We start from the raw sequence: 22,439 nt of genomic DNA, 5'->3' as shown, positions 1-22,439 counted from the left end.
AATTTCAAAAAAAAAAATATATATATGTATATAAAAATCTATTATATACACAATGTATCCCAATTATATTCTACGCCCAAATCAAAGTACAAGAGGTCGGAGTGATTTTTATATGTCTGTATCATTAAATTTGTTTAATTTACATTCGAAAATGTTAATAACACAATCAAAATATTGTCTTTTGTTTTTATCGTTTTCTTTAGAACATAGCTGCAGTGATTAATTTTTCGTACACGTTTCACGACGATTCGGTTAAAAATATTCCAATGGGATAGAGCCTAAAGTCTGAAATGGCATATTTATACTCTTGTGGTGTACATGTTCGGTGTTGTTTGGTATTGGGTTAAAAACAACTAAATAATTCCAATCATAAACACACCAAGACTGGAGTAATTTTTTATTTTACACATGTAAAGTAAATTACATTATTACAGTTACAAAAATTGCTCAATATGGCCGCCATCTTTTTTAATACACATTTCTAGCCTTGTTGACGCTCTTACTTTTGAGTAAATATCTAGTAAATCATTTAATTCTCTGGTTACAGTATTTATGCGGTCTATTAATTCGTCTCTGGTAGTAACTTAATTTGCATACATTTTTTTCATTTAAATAGCCCCATAAAAAAAAGTCATAGGGCTTCAAGTCGGGGCTCCTCGGTAGCCACACAATATCTAGCCTGTAAACTGCCCGATTATACTTCCTGCCGGTTAGTCAATTATTTTTCCAGGGAATTTGTGATATAAAAATTCTCTGGCGGCATTTGTGTGGTGTGGTGGTGCACCGTTCGTCATAAACCACATTCAAATAAGTTAGGCAAATCATTTTTTAATTAAATTGTAGAAAACTTGTCCAATTACCCTATTAGGTAAAATAAATGGACCGATCAATTAATCGTCCACAATGCCGCATCAAATATTCACCGAAATTTGTATTGCGACCCAGATATGTGGATTTTCGGTTGCCCAGTTATATAAGTTGTGTTGGATGAATATACCATCTTTATTAAATGAAGCTTTATTCGTAAATAGTATTTTATTTAAAAAAGTTTTATTATTTAAAATTCGATTTATCAAATTCCTTGAAAATGTATTCCTTACAATACGCTCACCACCCACTCGATGTCTTTGGGGTTTTCCTATCAAAATAATAAGGTCGCCCCTCCCACCTGTCCAGGGTGGCGACCCTGAGGGGATCTGCAAAGTTTTACATACCTAAGAAGCAAGATGAAGAACACAAGATGGCCGCAGCAAAACAAATATAATCTGCAGGATAGCACAGGCGAAAAGGCCTTCCTAGATAAAAGCCACATAATAACTACTTATAGCTGTCGTTGTTCAAATCACATAGTTTAAGTCAACTAAGCTACACTACATCTACGGCATTAAGGAAAACGGTAATGAAGACGCTGCTAAGCTTGTTAATGAAATCACGCAAACTACACAAAGTAGAGCCCAAAAGATTCGAGCATTGTGGGAAAAACAAAAGCAAAATAAAAATCCATCCTTGATGTCAACAAAGGAAGCGCTTTCGATAATTATAACTGCTTCTTTATCAAAGTTTCAGTATAATCTTCTACGAAGTAACGCAAAAAAAATATAACCACGAATTATACCCTTCCTATAATCAAGTTCTTGCTGCTAAAAATAATGCGTATCCTGATGATGTAATAATCACAGAGGAGTAATGTGAGGTAATAAAATTCATAAATTATAAATAAATAATCTAATTTTTTTTTAATATTAATATATTATTAGGTACCATTACAATTACTTTTAAATCACTGCAAAGGGGCTTTTGCAAAGTATTTCTATAAACATAGAAACTAATGTTATTTTACACTGCAAATGGGGTTTTGATGGTACCTCAGGATTTTCAAAATACAAGCAAGTAACTACTGAAAGTTCCGAGGATAATACTTTGTTTGTATCATCAATGGTACCTATTTGTTTAATGAACGAATTGACAAATAAAATAATATGGTAGAATCCCACTTGTTCTCAGTTAGATATTGTAGGCCAATTCGATTACAATATATAAAAGAAACTACTGAGGTATCCCAATATGAAGAAACATATATAGGTGAACAAATTAGTAATGTTTGTCCATTGAAAACTGAATTTGGAATTGTCAATTTTAATATGGAGTTCATGATGATTGATGGAAAGGTATAATATAATATTTTGTTTTTAATACTTGTTAACTACTAACAATATATTAATTCAATAGGTGTGCAATGCAATAACCCAAACCTCATCTATGGTGTGTTACGTGTGTGGCATTAAAATTTCTGAAATGAATAATTTGGCTGTAATAAAAGAAAAACCAGAAGCGGAATCTTCTTTTAAGTAATTATTTTTATTATATGCGTTTACGCATTTTACAATGTATGTATTCAATTAATATAAAAACAAGAAATAGAACAAAAACAGGGTTTCTCTATGACGTGGTTTGCTTACGCCGTTTGCTGACACGGCTACGGCAACACAATCAACACCGGTGGTTATCATAATCAGCCCACCTCCGACCAATGAGAGTGTTCGAAACCGACACGCCCTCGGCCAATCACCGGCATTCACGCTTTACCTGTGACTATATAAGGAGGTCGACACTAATTCAGAGCTCACTCTCTTGCAGACAACCGAAGTACATTCCAGGTGCACTTCAGGTTCACTCCAGTACACTCCATGTACACTCCATGTTCACTCCGGTGCCACTCCAGCGACGACAAAAGCGATTATACCACAGGTCACACCAACAACTATTCCTCTCTATCGTTTACCAAATCCTCCGGGTTATCAACCCCAAGACTACGGAAATTTTGGTTGAGCTCGTCTATCCACATTTTCTTCGGCCTACCCAGTGGTCTTTTACCTTCTACCTAGTTTCCAGTTAAGCGCATCCTTCTTTATTCCACGATGTCCTGGCCTGCTCATTTTTCTTCCTCAAAGTATTTGTGCAATGTCTTCTTCCCCCCCACAGGTCTTTAATTTCCTTATGAGATCTTATTTCATATTCACGTGTTTGATCATTTTTTTTTTGGACCAAAAATGCGTCGTAGGACTTTCCTTTCTAGAACTGCCAATTTATAATTTATAAATTTAATTTAACATCTCGATCCCTTAATGCATGCTTTCACCCCTCAACATAATAATAACAATAATTTACTTATATTAAATGAGCATATCAATTCAGTAGAACATGAACGGTTTCTGTAAATACTCGTCGCTCAGCCGACCTAAACGTAACCTACGCCCTCACGTACTACGCTTACAAGAAACCAATCTAAAAAACAACCACATCGCTCAGATTAAAAATTACGCAGGATATTTTAAAAACAGAACAACGCAGGGCAAGCGGAGATGTAGCCACTTTTGTAAGAAATAATATAGAAAGAAAAACATACCACTTATAACTTACCACGAAGCATTAGAAATATTATTAATTATCAAAAACAATTATGTGTGTACAATCGCGATATAACATGGGGATGCAACTACACAGATGGAGAAGAATTAAAACAACTTCTAGACGAAGAGTCACCGATCCTTTTTAACTCCAATGAACCCACCAGATACAATGTAGCTAATGGAAGTTTCTTATCAAAAGATCTCAGCATAACAAACATAAATTCTGCAACACTATTTGACTTGCAAGTTTAGACAGCATACAACACCAGAGACCACTAGCTTTTTGGAATACAATATCTCAATCACACATCCCCTCAATCACACCTACCCAAAAATGGAACCTCAACAACTTTAATTGGGAACTTTTTACTGAAATTATCGAACAAAATACCCTATTAAAATGTACACTTCCGTAAATCAAAGCATAATAGATTTAATAGTTACAAAATTCACAGAGTTATAGATGCAGCAAACAAATCAATAAGTGTTACAAACCCTCTAAATTAAAACAGTTCCATTGTGGAATAAAGATTGCCAAGAAGCTATTCAAAAATATAAAAAAAAGCTCTAAATCGTTTTAGAAAAACCAAATTTACAGCAGATCATATCGAGCTTAAAAAAGCAAGAGCTAGAGCTAGAAATATCACTAAAAAACAAAAAATTGTGTAATAGTAAAATTTTACGTCCAACATTAAACTCAAGACTAAGATTTCTGGTCTAGCTGCAATAAAATAATCTGGCTTTTAAAACTTTAGTTACGTACATAAACAAGTTAAGTTGTAGTTTTAACATCGACTATTTTTATATTGTACAATTATACTCTCATTTACTAATTAATAGTTAACGAGGGATTAAATAAAGTAAAAATTAAAAAATTGGTCGTTGGAAACAAGTCCCAGAAGTCGTATACAAAACGTAGGTACTTTTTTAAGTCAAACGTTAAAAAAAAATCACCGCTCTACCATTGAAAAACACGCAAATAATTATCCAACATTAAAAAGTAGTAACATTATGAAAATCAGTTTCGTTATTTCTAAATATTATCGCGGGTTGTGTAACCTTAGAAACCACCACTTAAAAGTGCGTGTATTGTTGTATAAACTAATAAATAGTAAACAATATTTTAGATTCAAATTAGGTGCGAAGGACAAATAATTACACAAAAAATCAACTTGAAAATTCGATTTGGATGTCTAATGAAAATGCCAATCAAAACAAACCAAATACTGCTGGCAACAAGACGAAACGAGAGAGTAGCAAGAACAAAACAAAAGAGAGCGGTAAATCGAAAGAAAAAAAATTGACGGTCTTAGAGAGCCACGGGTACACAGTAGGCCGCAGCATCGGCAGCGGATCGTACGCTACAGTAAAGGTACTTGCGTAAAATGGTCTAAGACTGTATCGATTAACATATCACAGCGTATAAATAACACTTGAGTTATCCGTTAATTATAAATACCAAACTAAATATGTTTACACTATGCGAAAAATGTCTTCAACGTTTACAGTGTGGTTAACTCGAATCGATCGCCACTAAGTTTAGATGCATAATGTCATTGAAATCACCTTAACGTTCCTACACCTCCTGTGCAATATAATTCCCTACTAGGTTAAGTTGAAAAATCTTGTTTTGCATCGTTGAAAAATTAAGAAAAACAATGCCACCCGATTTTTGATTTAAAATTAAGCTGAAAAAGGTTTGAACAATAACTTGACACTGTATATCTAGAGAAAAGGAGGAAGAACAATAATTTTTCTTATAGCTATCACATATCTTATCAGCTGAAGTTAGGTAATCAGTCGCTGCACAATACGATTTTCGAAAAGAAAAAAAATACTAAAAAAACGATAAACAAACATCACAATAAGCAAATAATGACAACAACATTTATACTTATAATACGGTTTTTTTTTGCAACTGCTAATGAATCGATACAATTAATATAATAACAGTTTGAAGCCATTTGACAGCAATCAGTGTGAATGTATTTTGATTATTTTAAGTGGATTGTTAAGAATCTTTGAAGAATGGAATGGCTTCTACTTGGACTATTTCCATGTTGAGTCATTATGGTGTGTTTATTTAGAGCTAAGAAGGTGTCTTTTGACCTATGATGTGCGACATGTTATATGTGTTGTGGCTTTTGGTCATATCTGTGAAAGCGATTTCCGGTTCAGGTTGTTTTGCCAGGTTGATCTCCTTAATGTAACTCTCTCTCTCTTTGTAACTTGTAGTTGGTGTAAACAGAATAAAGTCAAGTTACGACATTATTACACTTGGTTATAGCTTGAAATTCGCCAAGCAAACGGCCTAGCCGTAGTATATATAATCCTTTTCCAATGTTTTTAAGATTGCCCATTCGGAACGGCACAAAGGCGACGTGGCCATCAAAATTGTATCGAAAGTCCAAGAAGCTGCCGACTACCTGGAAAAATTTTTGCCACGCGAAATCGAAGTTGTCAAAGGTCTGAAACACGAGAACTTGATTAGATATTATCAGGCCATCGAGACCACGCACCGGTGAGTGATTTTAGACAAGAGGATTGGTACGGGAGACGTTGTGCTTTGTGCAGCGAGTATACACATGATCAGTACATCAGGGCTATTTTACAGGGTGTACATCGTTATGGAGTTGGCGCCCAATGGCAGCCTGCTGGATATCATCAAGCGCGACGGTCGAATAGACGAGGATCGTTCGCGAAAATGGTTGAAGCAACTCGTCGGCGCCGTCGGATACTGTCACGAGAACGGAGTTGTGCACAGGTGACAACTACAATTTCATATAAACAATGCTCCACAGGGAGTAATCCAGGTGTGAGAAGACCTTAGTAGGCATAACTTAAAAAAAAAGATTTATATTAATAAACCCGCACTGTGGAGTTGCTGCGGCACCCCGGGTGTCACGACATTAGTACCTATCTAATAACAGGCAGACTCTGTAAGTTTGTCAGTACTTAATCCTTGTCTTAACCCCAAATAATTACCATCCCCCACGACGTGTCACATCTTGTCCTCGAGCTAGTCGCAACACGTTTTTTCGGTCTTAGAACTCAGTTTACCCCTTACCAAAGTCAAAATGTAATTAAATACAGCTTCCCCTCCCCCCCCCGCGTGGTTACAGAGACATCAAATGCGAAAACTTATTGATGGACGTCGGCTACAACATCAAGCTGTCGGATTTCGGTTTCGCCCGGGCCAACATGCTCAACAAAAACGGTCAGATGGCCACGAGCAACACGTTCTGCGGAAGTTACGCGTACGCGTCGCCGGAAATACTCAAGGGCACGCCATATCAACCGGACGCTTCTGACGTCTGGTCCGTCGGGGTAGTGCTGTACGCCATGGTGTTCGGCACCCTTCCGTTCGACGACACCAACTACCAGAAGTTATTGAAAGTGTGTGTGTGTTTGTGTGGCTACTAGTGGCCTTTTGTGTTCGACTTAACATCTTATATTTGCTTTGTGTGTGCGCAGCAAGTGCAAAACAAAGTGTCGTTCCCGAAAGACATAAAGGCATCGGAGGAAGTCAAACAGCTGATCGTCAAGATACTGGCACCGCTCCGGGTGCGCTATAGGATATCGCAAATTAAAAAAGACCCGTGGTGTCAGACGTCCAAAGTTAAAATACAAAAGAAAAAAGAACCTTCTGCTGCGCCAAAGGTACCGTAACAGGTAATTTAATCTGTATTTGTCATTGGCCAGGCAATTGCCGCAGGTAGTTGCAGGGCGAATGTCAACGCACACCCGAATTGCCTTCCGTTTCATCTTCCAAAAAAACACGTCTTACAATAAGTTGAACTTTGTTTCTTATCAATCGGCTCTATCGGCCAATCAACAGTCTTCCACCAAAATGTATTAGTAACTTGTAAGGTTTTGCTAAGCCATACAAATGAAAAGTTAATAAAAAAAAATTTTTCTTTTTCATTACTATTTGGTTAATTTCAATGAATAATTTTACATTGTGAATTGCACAGATTTCATTATACTTTTTAAACGCGTAAATAATAATATACACTTAACACTCTTTTATGGTACCAATCAAATAATTTAAAAACATTTTATATTATAAAATATCTAAACCTTTTTTATGTTCATATTTTGTATTGTTACTTGATTTGATTGTTATTAAAAGTGATTTTCGTAAAAATAATGTCATTAATATTTTGGTAAAAAAACATATTAAATATAATATAGTTATATTATTTACATCTGAGTCTAAATTTGCTTTAGTACTACAATTTATACGATGTATATTTGTCTTTGATTTTGTCTTTACTGTATTATTATTTATTCACTATTTTTTTTCGTTATTATTAATCAGTTAAGCGAGAAGAAACACAAATAATAATTTAAGTAGAAATTAAAATTATCTCGTGACAACAGGTAGGATAATTATTTTTTTAAATAAATTTACTACAAATTAGGTGTCGTTATTTAGTTCAGCAAATACATAACTATCATTAATTGCTTAACCTTAAAAAAAATGTTTGTCAACAGCAATAACACATTCAAATATTAATACAAAATAATATCGAGTACATTTTTATAATGATTAAAAACCCTATAATTTGTAATAATAAACAAATATTTTTATAATTAAAGGTTTTTTTTTATAACATGAATAAAAATAAATATTTTGTACGATAATCCATTATTTTCATACTTATTTAGTCCGTATTAATATTGTGTTTGTTTTGTTAGGCGGATCCGGAAAACGTTACACAACAATTAATCAAGAAAATGTTGATGCCAGACGGTGTAGCAAAATAATATTCAACTATTATAAAATACTATCGTCTTATAATAACAAACAAATTGCACTTTATAAATCTCCGGTCATACGTTTAAAAATAAAAAAATTAATTTCTTTTTGTCTTTTATTTTTGTTTGATGATTGCTCTGAATATTATATTGTTATAATGTAATGATCAATGTATGTAGGTGAATTATACTATTGTTTATTTACAAAATGTATTACATACATTTATTGGATTTTATCGAAACTGCAAAGATAAAAACTATTTTGGGGTTACTCGAGTTTACAAATATTCAATAAGCTTTGAGAAAATACGTTTTAATAATACCATTTCATTTGTTTACTAATATCTTACTCGACAGCGGCAAATAGGGCATTTTATGTTGCTGAGAACTGAATTCATAGACTCTTACATAAAATGGCCCCAAAAATTTACCGCTCGCATTCTATTTATAATATTTTGTTACTTTTAGCTTCGATGCGGAGCTGAGAAGGTATTGTTTTTACAATGATATGTCTTTATTTTTTTGTGTCTGGACCCACGATATCTAGTAAACCTCTGAACCGATTTCTTCGTGTAGCAACTTTATAGGTCAGAAATCATACCTGGAAGGTACTTGAACATGCCGAAAATTAAAAAAAGTCACCCCTTCCCCATCAAAATCGAGAAAAACACCTAAAAAATGTACAACATTTTCAACTTAAAATTACGATGCTCTACAACTTTTTTAAAAATAGTCGAAAATGTTCTCTAATTTATATGTATTGTTCTTTAAACATAGTACTATCGATAAACATTAACAAACCAAAAAAATATCATAAACCCTTTCCCTTAGAAGGGATATAATTTTTTTCTTTATTTCACTTTTTCAAGCAGAGTTTTAGAGATGTAGATCTGAAAATTAGACCAAAGGTAGATCTAAAATGGAACTATAACATATACAATTTTCTCAAAAATCTAGTCAAATTTTTATTTTATTAAGAAAAACCCCCAAAAAAAGGGTAAATTTACACTTTATCCGTAGTCAGTTTCTAGGTTGCTATGCGCGAGTGAATCAACAGTCAACAGGTAATGAAAATATTGACAGTACATTTTTATAGACAGACGATCAACCCTTATCGTATCCACTCTGCACAAGACTAAATATTACATTTTAAGTACATTATTACTGGTCCCACGATATCTTCTAAACCACTATAACTAGTTTGAACATACTATTCACAGATTCGCATCGAAGCGTTTATTTAAAGGTGATTTTATCACTTGCAGTTATAATACAATTTGTAGACCTGCGACCTCTCCGTCCCCACTATGCCCCGACCCCACTGTACTGGCTTTTTTTTTTTTTAATTTGTAATATTTACCACAGTCGTCGGTTGCGTTGACAATGAAACTTCCTGCTCTATATTTAAATTACTTTTTTTCGAGTATAATCAGGCCGGATTTGACGGAGGGCATTAAAGGCATATGCCCCGGGTCCCCAAATTTTTAGGTGCTCCCAAGGCCCGCAATTAAACAATTTATTATAATTGAATTCCCGTTCTGTATTTAAGAAAAAGAATGAAGCAAGATATAGATTACCTATATTGGAAAAAATGTTGATCAGACTTATGTTATTAAGTTTTTATGCAAACGAGGATTGGCTTTACACAATCAAGCCATTTGTGCAACTACTATATTTGTGCATTATCATATTAGCTGCGCAAACTGTAGTACATACACCTCCCATATATTTGGGAGGTTCAAACTTCAGTTGAGACTCTGTCCAAGAATATCACGTGATGTGAAACACAGAGGATGCCCCAATAGTTATTGTTTGTTTGACGGGGAAAAAAATTAAAACAGAAAAGAAAGCATTGTGGATGAAGGAATAGTTGAAAAAAAAGATTGGCTTTAGCCATGACCGATTAGTGGCAGAGCTTAAAATAAGTTCAGCTGTCGACTACCAAAACTGGGATGCATTACGTTTTGTGAGCTGCTAGAAGTCAACATTTTACCACTTTCTTCAATTATATCCGATGCATATCTCATTTAAATTTAATATATAGACGCATATAAGGCAAAAGGTCGTAAACGACATTTTTGTAATTGTACAGGACAGCCAAAATAAAATACAGTACTTTTTTTGTTGGGAAATTACCTACTTAGAAGTTCTAATATTTATATTTTTATTCATCATATATAACGTTAACATGTAATATCTTTTGGAATATTTTACTTTTTTACAAAAATCTTTTTCATGCAAATTCGATACATTATAGTCATTAATTTTTTTGATTTTTTTTTTTGTAAAGCACTGAGAAACTATAATTTTCTAACGGACAAATAATAACATGGACAATTTCCATGCTTGTAAATAATTATTAAGATATTACAAATTATATCATAATATTGTAGTTGTGTGACAACTTGAAAAGTTTACCTAAGTCACTATTTATTGAAGTGAGAATGGAAATCGGGCTTGAGATCCAGGGCTAACTGTTTTGTTAATAAAATTATAAACAAAAATTATTATTACAATTGGAAAACTCCTATTCAAGCAATTTTAAAGTTTAAATGATGAGGACATTTTAAATTGTAGTATACATAAAAAATTGGACCTTATCATAAAGGACATTAATGTATTAAAACTCGATAATAATAAGACGGTAACAAAGGTTAGGTAAAAACGTAAGTTATAATTTTAATTTATAATTAAATTATTGTTAAACAATAATAACTACTTTAAAGTGCGATGTATGGTGGTGTCCGAAGCATTCTGACTGCGGAGGTATTACAAAACATCACAAAAACCACCGATTCTGATGCCCGCGTCATTAAACTATCGAAAAATCGCTATTGGTCAAATGGATTAGAGGTAACTAATTATAGTATAGATAAGAGAAAACCATTGATTCCACATAGAATTTACAACTTTTTTTTAGATGAGGTGCTGCCAGAGGATCGTAAAAGTGGTTCAATGAAAGATTTTCCTAAGCCTTCATGCTGGCCAGCTGTTACACTAGATAAATCATCAACAAGTTGTTGAACTGTTTTATTATTACTATTTTATTTTTTTTTAATAAAATAATAAATATAATTAAACAAAATTTAACAAGTTTAATATGTACTTACTCTTGATTCACAAATACAAATGAATGTATAATAATGAAAAGTAAAATAATAATAGTCTACGAAAAATGTTGGAAAATAATATGGATGATAACAGATAAAAAGTAAATGATCGGCTTATCAGACGATAATATCGAATACAAATTACGCTTAACAAAGTCACACATTTTTGAGGGATCACAATATTTTACCTCTCCATTGTATAATTACCATCAGCAAATACCTGTAGGCCATAAAGAATAAATGTGAATCCTACTCATCCTCGTGTTGACTGCATTTTGCCGTGTTTTTGTTTTTACTTGTACTCGTAAATATTAACTGGCTACTTCTTTGTGACTTGTGACTTGTGTCAAACACATCTTTAAGCAACATGTCTCGTAGTTTTAGAAGCAAATGTTTTTACATGGATTGTAATAAATCTGCACGTGGGAATCCTAAAATTCTGCAAGTTTCCAAAAAATGGATTTTAAACAGGTATGGAAAATAAATATTTTTAAATATAATAAAAATAATACTTTTTTATGATGATGAGTAAAGTACTCTCCTAATAAAATGGCTCTTAAGTTTCAACACAATTCAAAAAAATTGTTTTCAATTTTAGGAAAGCATAATTAAATGTTTAACAATATAATGTGAATAATAATTGTTTAGTCGTGTAACTTTTTTTAAGTATTACTCAATATGGTACTTTACTGTTAAAAGAGATATGGCTATTATCGCGACTGGCGCTTTAGACTATCCCCTACAACAATTAGGTTTGCCATCACCTACTAATTGCAATTGTTTATATTGCGATATACGCCTGTATATCTTGGTGGAAGTTAGTATTTAAGTAGAAAATAAAACACAACAATAATATGTTTAACACAATACTATTAAATATAAAAAACACACACAGTATAGAGAATAATATATATATACAACGTACGTTTCAATTATAACAGCAGCCGTAATAGAATGGTAAATCCAACACCTTAATACTATGTCTTATATACGATACAATCTAGGTTACAGACGTAATTGGTCCTTGTATAAACAACTTAAATATTACTCATGATTTCTTCAGTGTACACATATACTACCATATAAGGTTATATAATATTTATTACTTATATTCCATGACCCAGATAAACAATATTAATTATATTCAATACACCCCCTTAATTAATATTCCCTTAAATTAACTTATTCTACTGTGATATCTTCTGTATTCCGATGCTTGATCGAATCATCCCAAATCTGTCCTTTAGAAGTGCTTTTGTGAAGATATCTGCCAACATTTCTTCTGTGTTTATGTATTGAACTTCGAATTGACCTTCTTCATATTTTTCACGAATGAAATGATATCGTACATCGATGTGCATGGTTTTTCGATGAAACTCCGGATTTTTAACTAAACGAATGGTACTTTGATTATCAATGAATAATGTAGGTTTATCATACATATTATTATTAGTGAGTTCTCGTAAGAAACTTTTAAACCAAATTAGTCCTTTCGTAATGACTGACGCTGCAATGAACTCCGCTTCCGTACTGCTAAGAGAGACCGTTGCTTGACGTTGAGCTTGCCAAGAGATTGTAGATGAACCCAACATGAATAGATGTCCCGAAGTTGATCTCCTTGTTTCTAAATCTCCAGCATAATCAGAATCTGTAAATATTCTTAAATCTAAATTATTATCAGATTTATACACCAATCCATAATCAATTGTATGTTTAACGTAACGTATAATGCGTTTGACCATCGACCAAGGAGCATTAGTTGGTTTTGTCAAAAATCGTGATGCAAAATTAACTGCAAATGCCAAATCTAGTCTTGTTAATTGTGACAGGAATAATAAACTTCCCACTGCTTCTCGATACGGTACTTGACCTTCTTTTAGTACTATCGAATCCGTGTGAACATCTAATGTCGTTGATTTATCAATGGGTATTGAGATATCCTTTGCATCTAACATGTTAAATCGTTTAATAATATTTCTAGAATAATTAGTTTGATTAATAAATAACGATCCATCATCTAATTTCTTAATTCCCATTCCTAGAAAATAATCTAAGTTACCATATTTAACTTCAAATTCTTTTTCTAATTTAGACAATAATACCTGTATTTTTGTTTTATTGATTGACGCAATAAGACCATCATCAATAAAAAATAGCTAAAATCAATTTTTCATTATTATCATGATTAGTGAAAACACACGAATCATATTTACTTTGATTTAAATTGAATTACAAAAGGAAATTCTTAAACCGTGTATTCCAACACCGTGGAGATTGTTTTAATCCATTTAACGACTTACGTAATTTGCAGACCCGTCCAGAATTGTCGTCATATCCGATCGGTTGTTCCATATACAGTTCGTCTTCTAACATACCATATATAAATGCTGTACGAATATCAAATTGGCATAATTCCAATTTCTGAGCCGCACTAATGGCTAAAATTGTTCTAATAGATTCAAATCTAACTACAGGTGAAAATGTTTCGTTATAATTTATCCCATGTATCTGTCGAGACCCGCTAACAACTAATCGAGCCTTAAATCGATCAACCTGCCCGTTACCATTGTACTTGATTTTGTAAACCCATGAATTATTTAATACTTGCTTTCCTTCTGGAATTGGCACCAACGTCCAGGTGTCATTAGTATGCAATGAATTTATCTCGTCGTCCATGGCTAAAATCCAATCATTTTTATTCTGACAGCTCACAGCTTCTTTATAGTTAATCGGTTCTGTAATACACGACGTAATACATGCATATCTGGCCGGTTTACGCAATTGACCTCGATCGCGAAGATTGTAACTTGGTAGTTCTGTTGGCGTGACTTCGAGTTGTTTTTCTGGTTGTACCTCTACCGCCTGAGGTGTTTCCTCGTCGACATTATAATCTTGACTTACACTTTCGCTAAATGTTAATTCATTAGTATTTATTTCTTTTTTAAACACAACATCTCTATAATCTCTTATAGTTTTAGTTTTTGGACAATAAGCCCTATACCCACGTTTATCTAAAGAATACCCGACAAAAATACACAATTTACTTTTAGCGTCCCATTTTCGTCTCTTGGCCTTTGGAATATGAACATACATTTCTGTTCCAAATACCCTTAAATGCCTTATATCTGGTTCTTTGTTAAAATAAAGCTCATATGGACTTTTACCTTCAACAGTACTCTTACCAGTAAGATTGAGTACATACACTGATGTATTAACTGCTTCTGCCCAAAATGATAAGTCCATCTTCTTTGAATGAAGTAATGTTCGTGCTGCTTCCACAATAGTTCTCATTTCACGTTCCGCCCCAGAATTTTGCTCTGGTGTGTACGCTATTGTTTTTTCATGTCGAATGCCATATTTCTGCAAAATACTTGTTACTTCTTTAGAAACAAACTCTAAACCATTATCACTTCTTAAAGCTTTTACTTTATTCCCAGAATCATTTTTAACAGATCTTATAAATAACTCTAATTTATTTTTGACCTCATTTTTATTTTTCAAGTAAAAGACCGTCCGATAATGTGTGTAATCATCCTTGAACAATAAAAAATATTGGGACCCGCCCAGAGAAATTTTTTCCATCGGTCCGCATAAATCTGCATAAATTAACTCTCCGGTTTTACCTTGCTCGGTCAATGTCATGTCGTCGGCTATTTGCTGTACAATCTCAATGTTCATATTGTATAACCCGTTTTTGCGTTCACCGGTGCAAACGACCTTATTGTTTTTCAAAAAAATACACTTTTTACTATCTGATTCCATTTTCAAACCTTTATCTAATGCTTTGCCCGTACTAAATAAATTATACTTTAAATTTGGTACATATAACACATTAGACAAATAATTTGTATTCATGTTATTTCCCACATAACATATTATGTTTATATTACCCGAACCTTCTGCCTGTAAATTTGTACCATCGCCAATCCTTATTTCCACTGGCGACCTGAATTTTTTATAGTTCACAAACCACTCTCTGTTGCTTGTCATGTGTTCAGTAGCTCCTGAATCCGTCAGACCAAAGATTCACTATAGAACGCTTGACCTGTTAAACTTGTACTTGGCGAATCTGATTTCGCCTCACCCTGATCCTTCTGGTAATTTTGATACTTCCTACAGTCTTTCTTGAGATGACCTAGTTTCTTGCACCAAAAACAGGGACCTTTCTTTTTAGTATTATTATTACTAAAATTACGTTCATTACCAACATTACCACCATTCTTCTTAAAAAATTTCTTTTGAAATCTTTTGACAGTCAAAGCATTGGATTCCTCTGCTTCAACTTCTGAACCTCCTTGAGACATTCTCGATTCTTCTATTTTCAACCGAGATGTAAGTTCATTTAAATTTTTACTTGCTTGAGGTACACTGTCCCATGCACTGTAAAAATGTTTATAAGATGGCGGTAAAGTCATAAGAATTTTAGTTAGCAACATATTGTCAGAGATTTTCTCTCCCGATAGAGCGAGTTGGTTTTGAAGATTCTGTAGTTTGCTGATATGCGTCGAAATGTCATCTGTAGGCTCTTTTACATAACTGAAAAATTTATTTTGTAATAAATGTATACCTGCTTCAGATTTTTGCTCGTAGATACTTAATAATTTGTTCCACATATCATATGCTGTACTACGATTTAGCAAATATTGTAACGGTCCATTTTCCAATGACGTGACGATTAATCTTTGACATTTACTATCAGCCCTTGACCACGCTATTCGTTCTAACTGAAACCTTTTCTTGGCATCCTCTTCTTTCTCGGAGGTTGCTATTGTATATACTGGCTTTTTATAATCTCCTGTAAGTATACCGCTTATCTCAAATGAATTAATTATTACCTTCATTTGAAATTTCCAAAGTGTCCAGCCTTCCGAGTTACTCAGCTTTGTAATCTTCAGTGACTCGTCCATAGTTAAAAGATAACGTACTTAAAAATAGTACTTACTGAACAATTGGAATAAGTGATTTTAACTACATAAAATACTTAGCCTTCTGATGCTTCACTGTTGTGCCTGAGACTATGTGTCTGGGCCAATAACCTATTGCGATATACGCCTGTATATCTTGGTGGAAATTAGTATTTAAGTAAAAAATAAAACACAACAATAATATGTTTAACACAATACTATTAAATATAAAAAACACACACAGTATAGAGAATAATATATATATATATACAACGTACGTTTCAATTATAACAGCAGCCGTAATAGAATGGTAAATCCAACACCTTAATACTATGTCTTATATACGATACAATCTAGGTTACAGACGTAATTGGTCCTTGTATAAACAACTTAAATATTACTCATGATTTCTTCAGTGTACACATATACTACCATATAAGGTTATATAATATTTATTACTTATATTCCATGACCCAGATAAACAATATTAATTATATTCAATGGTTTATTTCTAATATTTAATATAATTTTTATAAACTAACAAATGTGATTAAGGGTTGATTTATTTTATTTTTTAAATATAATGGACTTATTTTAACCGCTAACTACAAAGATTAAAAAGGTTAAAGGTTAATAAAATTTATTTCAATAATTACACAACTATTTGTACGTACTTTTCCCTTCCGCGGGTGTTCCACCTTGTCGTGGTGGAAGGGCTTGTGTATCCCGACGACCCGGAGGCCTACTAAGAGACACTCCGGGTAGGCGAGTCCTACCTACCTTTCATGATGAGTTGCAACAAGAAGAAAGTATAAGTTCCTGGGGCACGGCAGTAGGTAGTGGCTCGTCCCTAAGGTCTCATCGAGCCAGCACCTTTGCTGCTGGTAGCCCTGCGCCGGGTATGGTTGACCATGCACCCGGTCCGGATAACGCCAATGGAAACGGTAGAGACGGACTATGGAAAATGGCAAACTTGGATTTTATGACAACGATTTTTGTGATGACGCAAACGGTGATAACGGAAAACGGTCTACACAGCTGAGCGAACTACAGGTGCCACCCGTCCAAGTGACGGAACGGTACGTTCATTCGGATGATAGTGGGGATAGGGTAACCCAGTTCCTGTCAGGCATTCTGCAGGACAGGCGGGTTACCTATTCCCAAGAAGTATGCAAGTACGCTATAGAACTGAGTCGAATAAAAACTTAAAATGTAAAATGGAACTCGGCGAATCGATTCGTTGGAAAGATGATTAGAAAAACGAGCAAGAAGCTGTAAAAGACGACGAGAGTGCAAATGTTGACAAAGTAAAGAAAACAGATAACAAAATGAATGAGAAAAAAAGTGTGGAAGTACGCATGTGCGATGTAGAACAATCTTATTACCCCCGTCAAATTCCTAAGAGTCCAACATCGGGGCCAGAGGGAACTCAAGTTGATTGTGTAAACCTAAAGGACATATGTAACTAATTTATAAATGGTCAAACGGTTATAAATCTAACCGTTTTTGTATTAATTTCAATTTTATAATATTCCAGTTTGTAAATACACCACCGCCCCCGCTGCCGACCGCCAGACGACGCACACTACAGCGTTATGTAATTCGCTTGTAGAAAGTTGATTAGAATATTATAAATCTAATCTTATTTTTTTATTTATTATAGTTTATTTATACACCGCAACCCCCTAAGATACCAACGAGTTTAGTAAAAACCACAAATATGGTTACAATTAAACTTCGAGAGCAGAGTCGGCCAACAGAACTATATAAAACGAACCCAAAAAACGTCTTAGACTTTAGACTTGACAAAGAAGCCGACGAGGAAACTTAAGTAGATTACTTACGACACCAGTGAGCTAAATTTAGTTAAAAAAAAAAAGGTACTGGCAATATATTTTGTTAGGGAAACGTACATACAAATACATACGTCCATACAAATTTTGTCACCCATAATTATACTTATCATTCAATTTTTTCAGGAAATGTTAATTTAGTTATCCACACCACACATCCGATGAGTTATCCCGTCAGTATATCTGTGACAATCATTTTCTTTATCATCTCTGGTAAATAGGAATGAATTGAGTTTAACTAAAACCACTATTGAAATGGATAATAGTGAAGAGGATTTGGATTTAGAATTACGAATGGATTCAACTAAACGCGTTGGTTCCAATGATGACAATAAAATGTTATTAATTGAAACCGAAATTGATTTTTTTTTAACTTTCTATACTTATATTATAAATTTCATAATAAAAAAAAAAATAATGGATACATGGATAGAGCTCCATAAAATATATCCACTAATGTATGCATGCGCAATGGTCACTTTAGCATTGCGAACGATACAGGTAGGTACATTAATACACAGTATACTTAAAACCAATAATATAAACTGTGTATTTTATAGATTACAGTTGAGTGATTATTTTCCGGTGTCAAATTTATAGTAAATTATCAGCGACTACAATGATACCTGAATTATTGGAGAATATAATGTAGTTCGATCAAATTATTTTTTTGACCAAAATATTTAAATATTATTAATTTATAATTTAAAATTTGTGCAATCTGCTTTCTAGTCAAATAGTATATTTTGTTTTGGAAATGTTTAACATTGAGTTATATGTATTTTTTCCTGATGAAAATTATACGAATAATGAAAAAAGTAGATCGACTATAAACTATGAAGACATTGAATATTTACATGTAACTACACCTACCAAAGTTTGTAAAAAAATGCGTTTTCAAAGTCCAATAGCAACAAAAACAATTATAAAAAACGGATCTCCTAGTATTTATGTTCAAACACCAAGTAAAAAGACAACTGTCTCTGAAAATGTTTTAATTAGTTCAACATCTTCAACAATTTTTACACCAAAAACCAGAAAATCTATTGAAGAATCTCATGAACCCATTGTACTAAAACCTAAAACTTTATTTAGTGATGACGATAGTAAAATATCAAAACTTAAACTTGCTCTTCAACTTAAAATAAAAAACAAATTCGCAACAAAAATTCCTCTATATTGAAATTAAAAAAAAAAAAATTTAATACTTAGAGAAAGTAAAAAATAAATAAAAGTACCTACTTTATCAGATTCTTTATACTATCCATTTACAGATTCTAAAACTTCGAAATTATTTGATTTGGAACATAGTATAAAAAACTCTATCTTATAAACTCAGACTGGTTTAAAAGATAGTTTAGAAAAAAAATATATATACATAATGAATCACTAACTAATGTAGAATCAAGTCCTCATTACCAGAATGAGAATTGGACACACTCGATTGACACACGACTTCTTAATGTCAAAGTCCGAATCCCCTCTCTGCGAAGCATGTGGAATCCGGCTAACGGTGAAACACATACTTACAGAGTGCACAAAATATCAGACTCAACGAACTGATAACGAAATATCGGAGGATCTGTCAGAAACCCTCGGACCTCAACCCGAAACCATCAACAAGCTTATTATTTTATAACCCAAACCGAATTAAGCAATTATCTATAAAAATGTACTGTTTCTACACAATGTTTCGCTTTTCAATATTTAATTAATGTAGTTAAATGTATTGTATTGTAATTTATGTAAATATAATTTAATGTCATCCAATGGCCTTTGCCCCCTAGGGAAATAAAAAAATAAAAAAAATTAAATAACTTATGTCTCAAAAAATGTAATAGAAGCAATAAAAGCTGAATTAAATAACTCAATCAAAGAATGTATCATTAGTTTGGAAAATAAAATAAATATAATGGGACTCCATCAAGTACGTAAGTTATCCTAGAGTACAAAAAGCCTCTCATGTTAGCTGTGTTCATAAAAATACTAAAAACCTAAAAACAAATCAATATTTTCGAAATTAAATTTAAAAACATTTTTATTATTTCAATTTCAAATTTGTTTACATCAAAAAAAATAGGGGTTGCTATTTGAAAATCAAAAGTTGGTATCGAGTTTTTGTAGAAGGGAGGGAGGTACAAAAAAAATTATTATGTAATAAGTTGGTACCTTACATACAAAAAAAATATTACAAATTTTTTTTTTAAAAATATAAGTAGATTTTGAGAAAAGTATTGTAGGGCGCTAAAAGAATCACCCTGTAATAAACATTATCTGATAAATGTATTAGGGACTCTGGGAATAGGGCCCACGCTTTTCTTTTTAGTAAAAATTTAATGATGTTTAACATTTATGAGTTTACTTGGGAGGGAAGCAGTCAGGAGGCTAATACCAATTTGGAAGGACAGCCATATCTCCAGGAACAGCAAGTCGCGGCTACTTAAGGCATTTACCTTCTCAGGGATGCTATATGGATCTGAAACATGGACACTCAAAGTGGAAAATGTAAAAGGCGTTTATGGCCTTTGCGATGTGGGCCTACAGACGGATGCTGAGAATCTTTTTGATGGAAAGGAGGACCAACTTCTAAATTCTGGCCATACTAAATGTGGGAATAAGACTGGCAGTGGTGTGTAAGCAGAGGATCCTTAAGGTTCTTTGGCCACATCATAAGAAGAGATGAATCGAGCCTGGAGAAACTGATAATCGAAGGAAAAATAGAAGAGAAAAAAATCGTAATAGAACACCAATGCGTTGGATAGACTAAATCAAGAACATCTCTGGCTAGCCCCTGAAAGAGGCCATTCAATTCGCAGAAAATCGAGAACTTTAGAAAGAAATTGTTGACAAAGTCAAGCGAGGAGTCACCTAACTTCAGTTTTTGAAAGATAGACTAAAGAAGAAGAACTGAAATTGTATTTGCTTTACTGATATACTAGCGGAGTCAAATTAGGTTTATAAATTCTATCTCGAAAACTTAATGGATTTTTTCGAGTAATTTTGCGACGCACTTTTGGAAATACTATAATATAATACATTTTTACCCATTAAAAATATACGCTTTTTGGAATTATTTTTTTCAATGGACAATCTACATTTTTTTAATGTATAGTTTATCCTCAATTGTTTTATACAAATAATTTTAGTCTTAAACAAAAAAAAAAATGGTCAGAAGAATTTTAAAGTGACCAAAGAAGAATTTAAAGACATTTTGTTTATATAAACAATAAACTGAGTAAACATTATTTATGAGACGTAAATATTGTTACTATACTTATATTTGTATGTTTATAATATTCTTCAGTTGGTGAATTGCAAAAAAAGTAGAAGAATATTAAGGATTCTTTCCACGAAAAAAGACAACCCGAGTTACTCGACAGGCAGCCAAACACTACAAATATAGGAATTTGTTTACATTTTTAAAAGAAGAAGAAGAAAAAGTCGAGGTACATGTCGTTTTGAGAGAAAACTTGACAACTGAAACTGAAAACGATTGAAATTTCAGGGTTGAAGATAATAAAGGAATGGAACCGAGAGGAGACCTTCCTCTCTCGTTGTTGCCAGACGTTAAAAGAATTTCAAATGTTCAAAAAATTTAATTTTAAATTAACACAATTCAAAATTAAATACGTAAAAAAGAATAACAATATAAGATAAAATTATCTATTTTTGAACGTGTTTCTACTGTATAGGCTTATTATTGTATATGTTTTATATATTGTATTATATTTATGTTTTAAAGGGAAATAATAAAATTAATTAATTATCGCAATATTTAGCCCGTGGTACTGAGCGTAAGCCCATTTGTCACGGTTGGCTGTCCCCGCTCAAAATAGACAGAGGCTTCCGATGTATCTAGCCAACCATCGACAAGTGCTGGAAACTTTTTGCTGAGTTAAGCGACCGATCTAAACGTAGGCATGTTAAAGATTTAAGAGAGACGAATACACCTGCCAAATTAATTAACGCTGCAAAAACTGCATTGTACGTGGAAGGAAAGCGTGCAGAAGCCGATGTAGTTTCACAAGTATCTGAGTATTCACCTAAATGTGCAATAAAAATAAGTTCTACACAAATACTAAGTCCTACCTAACTCCTTATGCAGAAGATAGGTGCTCTAGCACTTTTTGTAGATACTCGTATGACAAAAAATTCATACCATTTAACCCAATTAGACACAAAAAAACACGGAGCTAATATTTATCCTTCCTATGATAGAATTCGAAGGACTAAAGAGATGTGTTACCCAAAAAACATTATTATAAGAGAAACAGGGGAGACAGTTTCTCTTTAAGATTTATTAAATCATACGTTATTAAGAATATTATGCGATACTCTTGATTTTGATGATAATATCAATTATGGAGAATTATATAAATACACAATTTAAATTTATATGTA

General features: G+C 32.9%; 1 protein-coding gene across 1 annotated transcript; it reads left to right on the top strand.

Annotated features, from left to right (window-relative positions):
* Positions 1–4,599: 4,599 nt before the first annotated feature.
* LOC126847686 (testis-specific serine/threonine-protein kinase 3-like) lies at positions 4,600–7,079 on the top strand. Its single transcript, XM_050588064.1, has 5 exons — positions 4,600–4,782; positions 5,762–5,931; positions 6,025–6,174; positions 6,533–6,806; positions 6,885–7,079. Exons 1-5 carry the CDS (start codon positions 4,600–4,602, stop codon positions 7,077–7,079), a joined length of 972 nt encoding a protein of 323 aa, XP_050444021.1.
* The last annotated feature ends 15,360 nt before the right edge of the window (positions 7,080–22,439 follow it).

This window comes from Adelges cooleyi, unplaced genomic scaffold (genome assembly GCF_023614345.1).
Source record: "Adelges cooleyi isolate 19-005CV unplaced genomic scaffold, UGA_ACOO_1.1 ACOO_flye_CR_arks_rails_tigmint_CR_PRNA_117, whole genome shotgun sequence".
In the NCBI taxonomy this organism is placed as follows: Eukaryota; Metazoa; Arthropoda; class Insecta; order Hemiptera; family Adelgidae; genus Adelges; species Adelges cooleyi.
Note: the sequence above shows the minus strand (reverse complement) of the source record. Positions and strands in the feature narration are given on the sequence as shown.

Coding starts and splice junctions, on each gene's coding strand:
- LOC126847686 (XM_050588064.1), top strand. CDS start 4,600: ATGTCTAATGAAAATGCCAATCAAAACAAACCAAATACTGCTGGCAAC. Junction 5,932..6,024: donor GCCATCGAGACCACGCACCG/GTGAGTGATTTT, acceptor GCTATTTTACAG/GGTGTACATCGTTATGGAGT. Junction 6,175..6,532: donor GAGAACGGAGTTGTGCACAG/GTGACAACTACA, acceptor GCGTGGTTACAG/AGACATCAAATGCGAAAACT.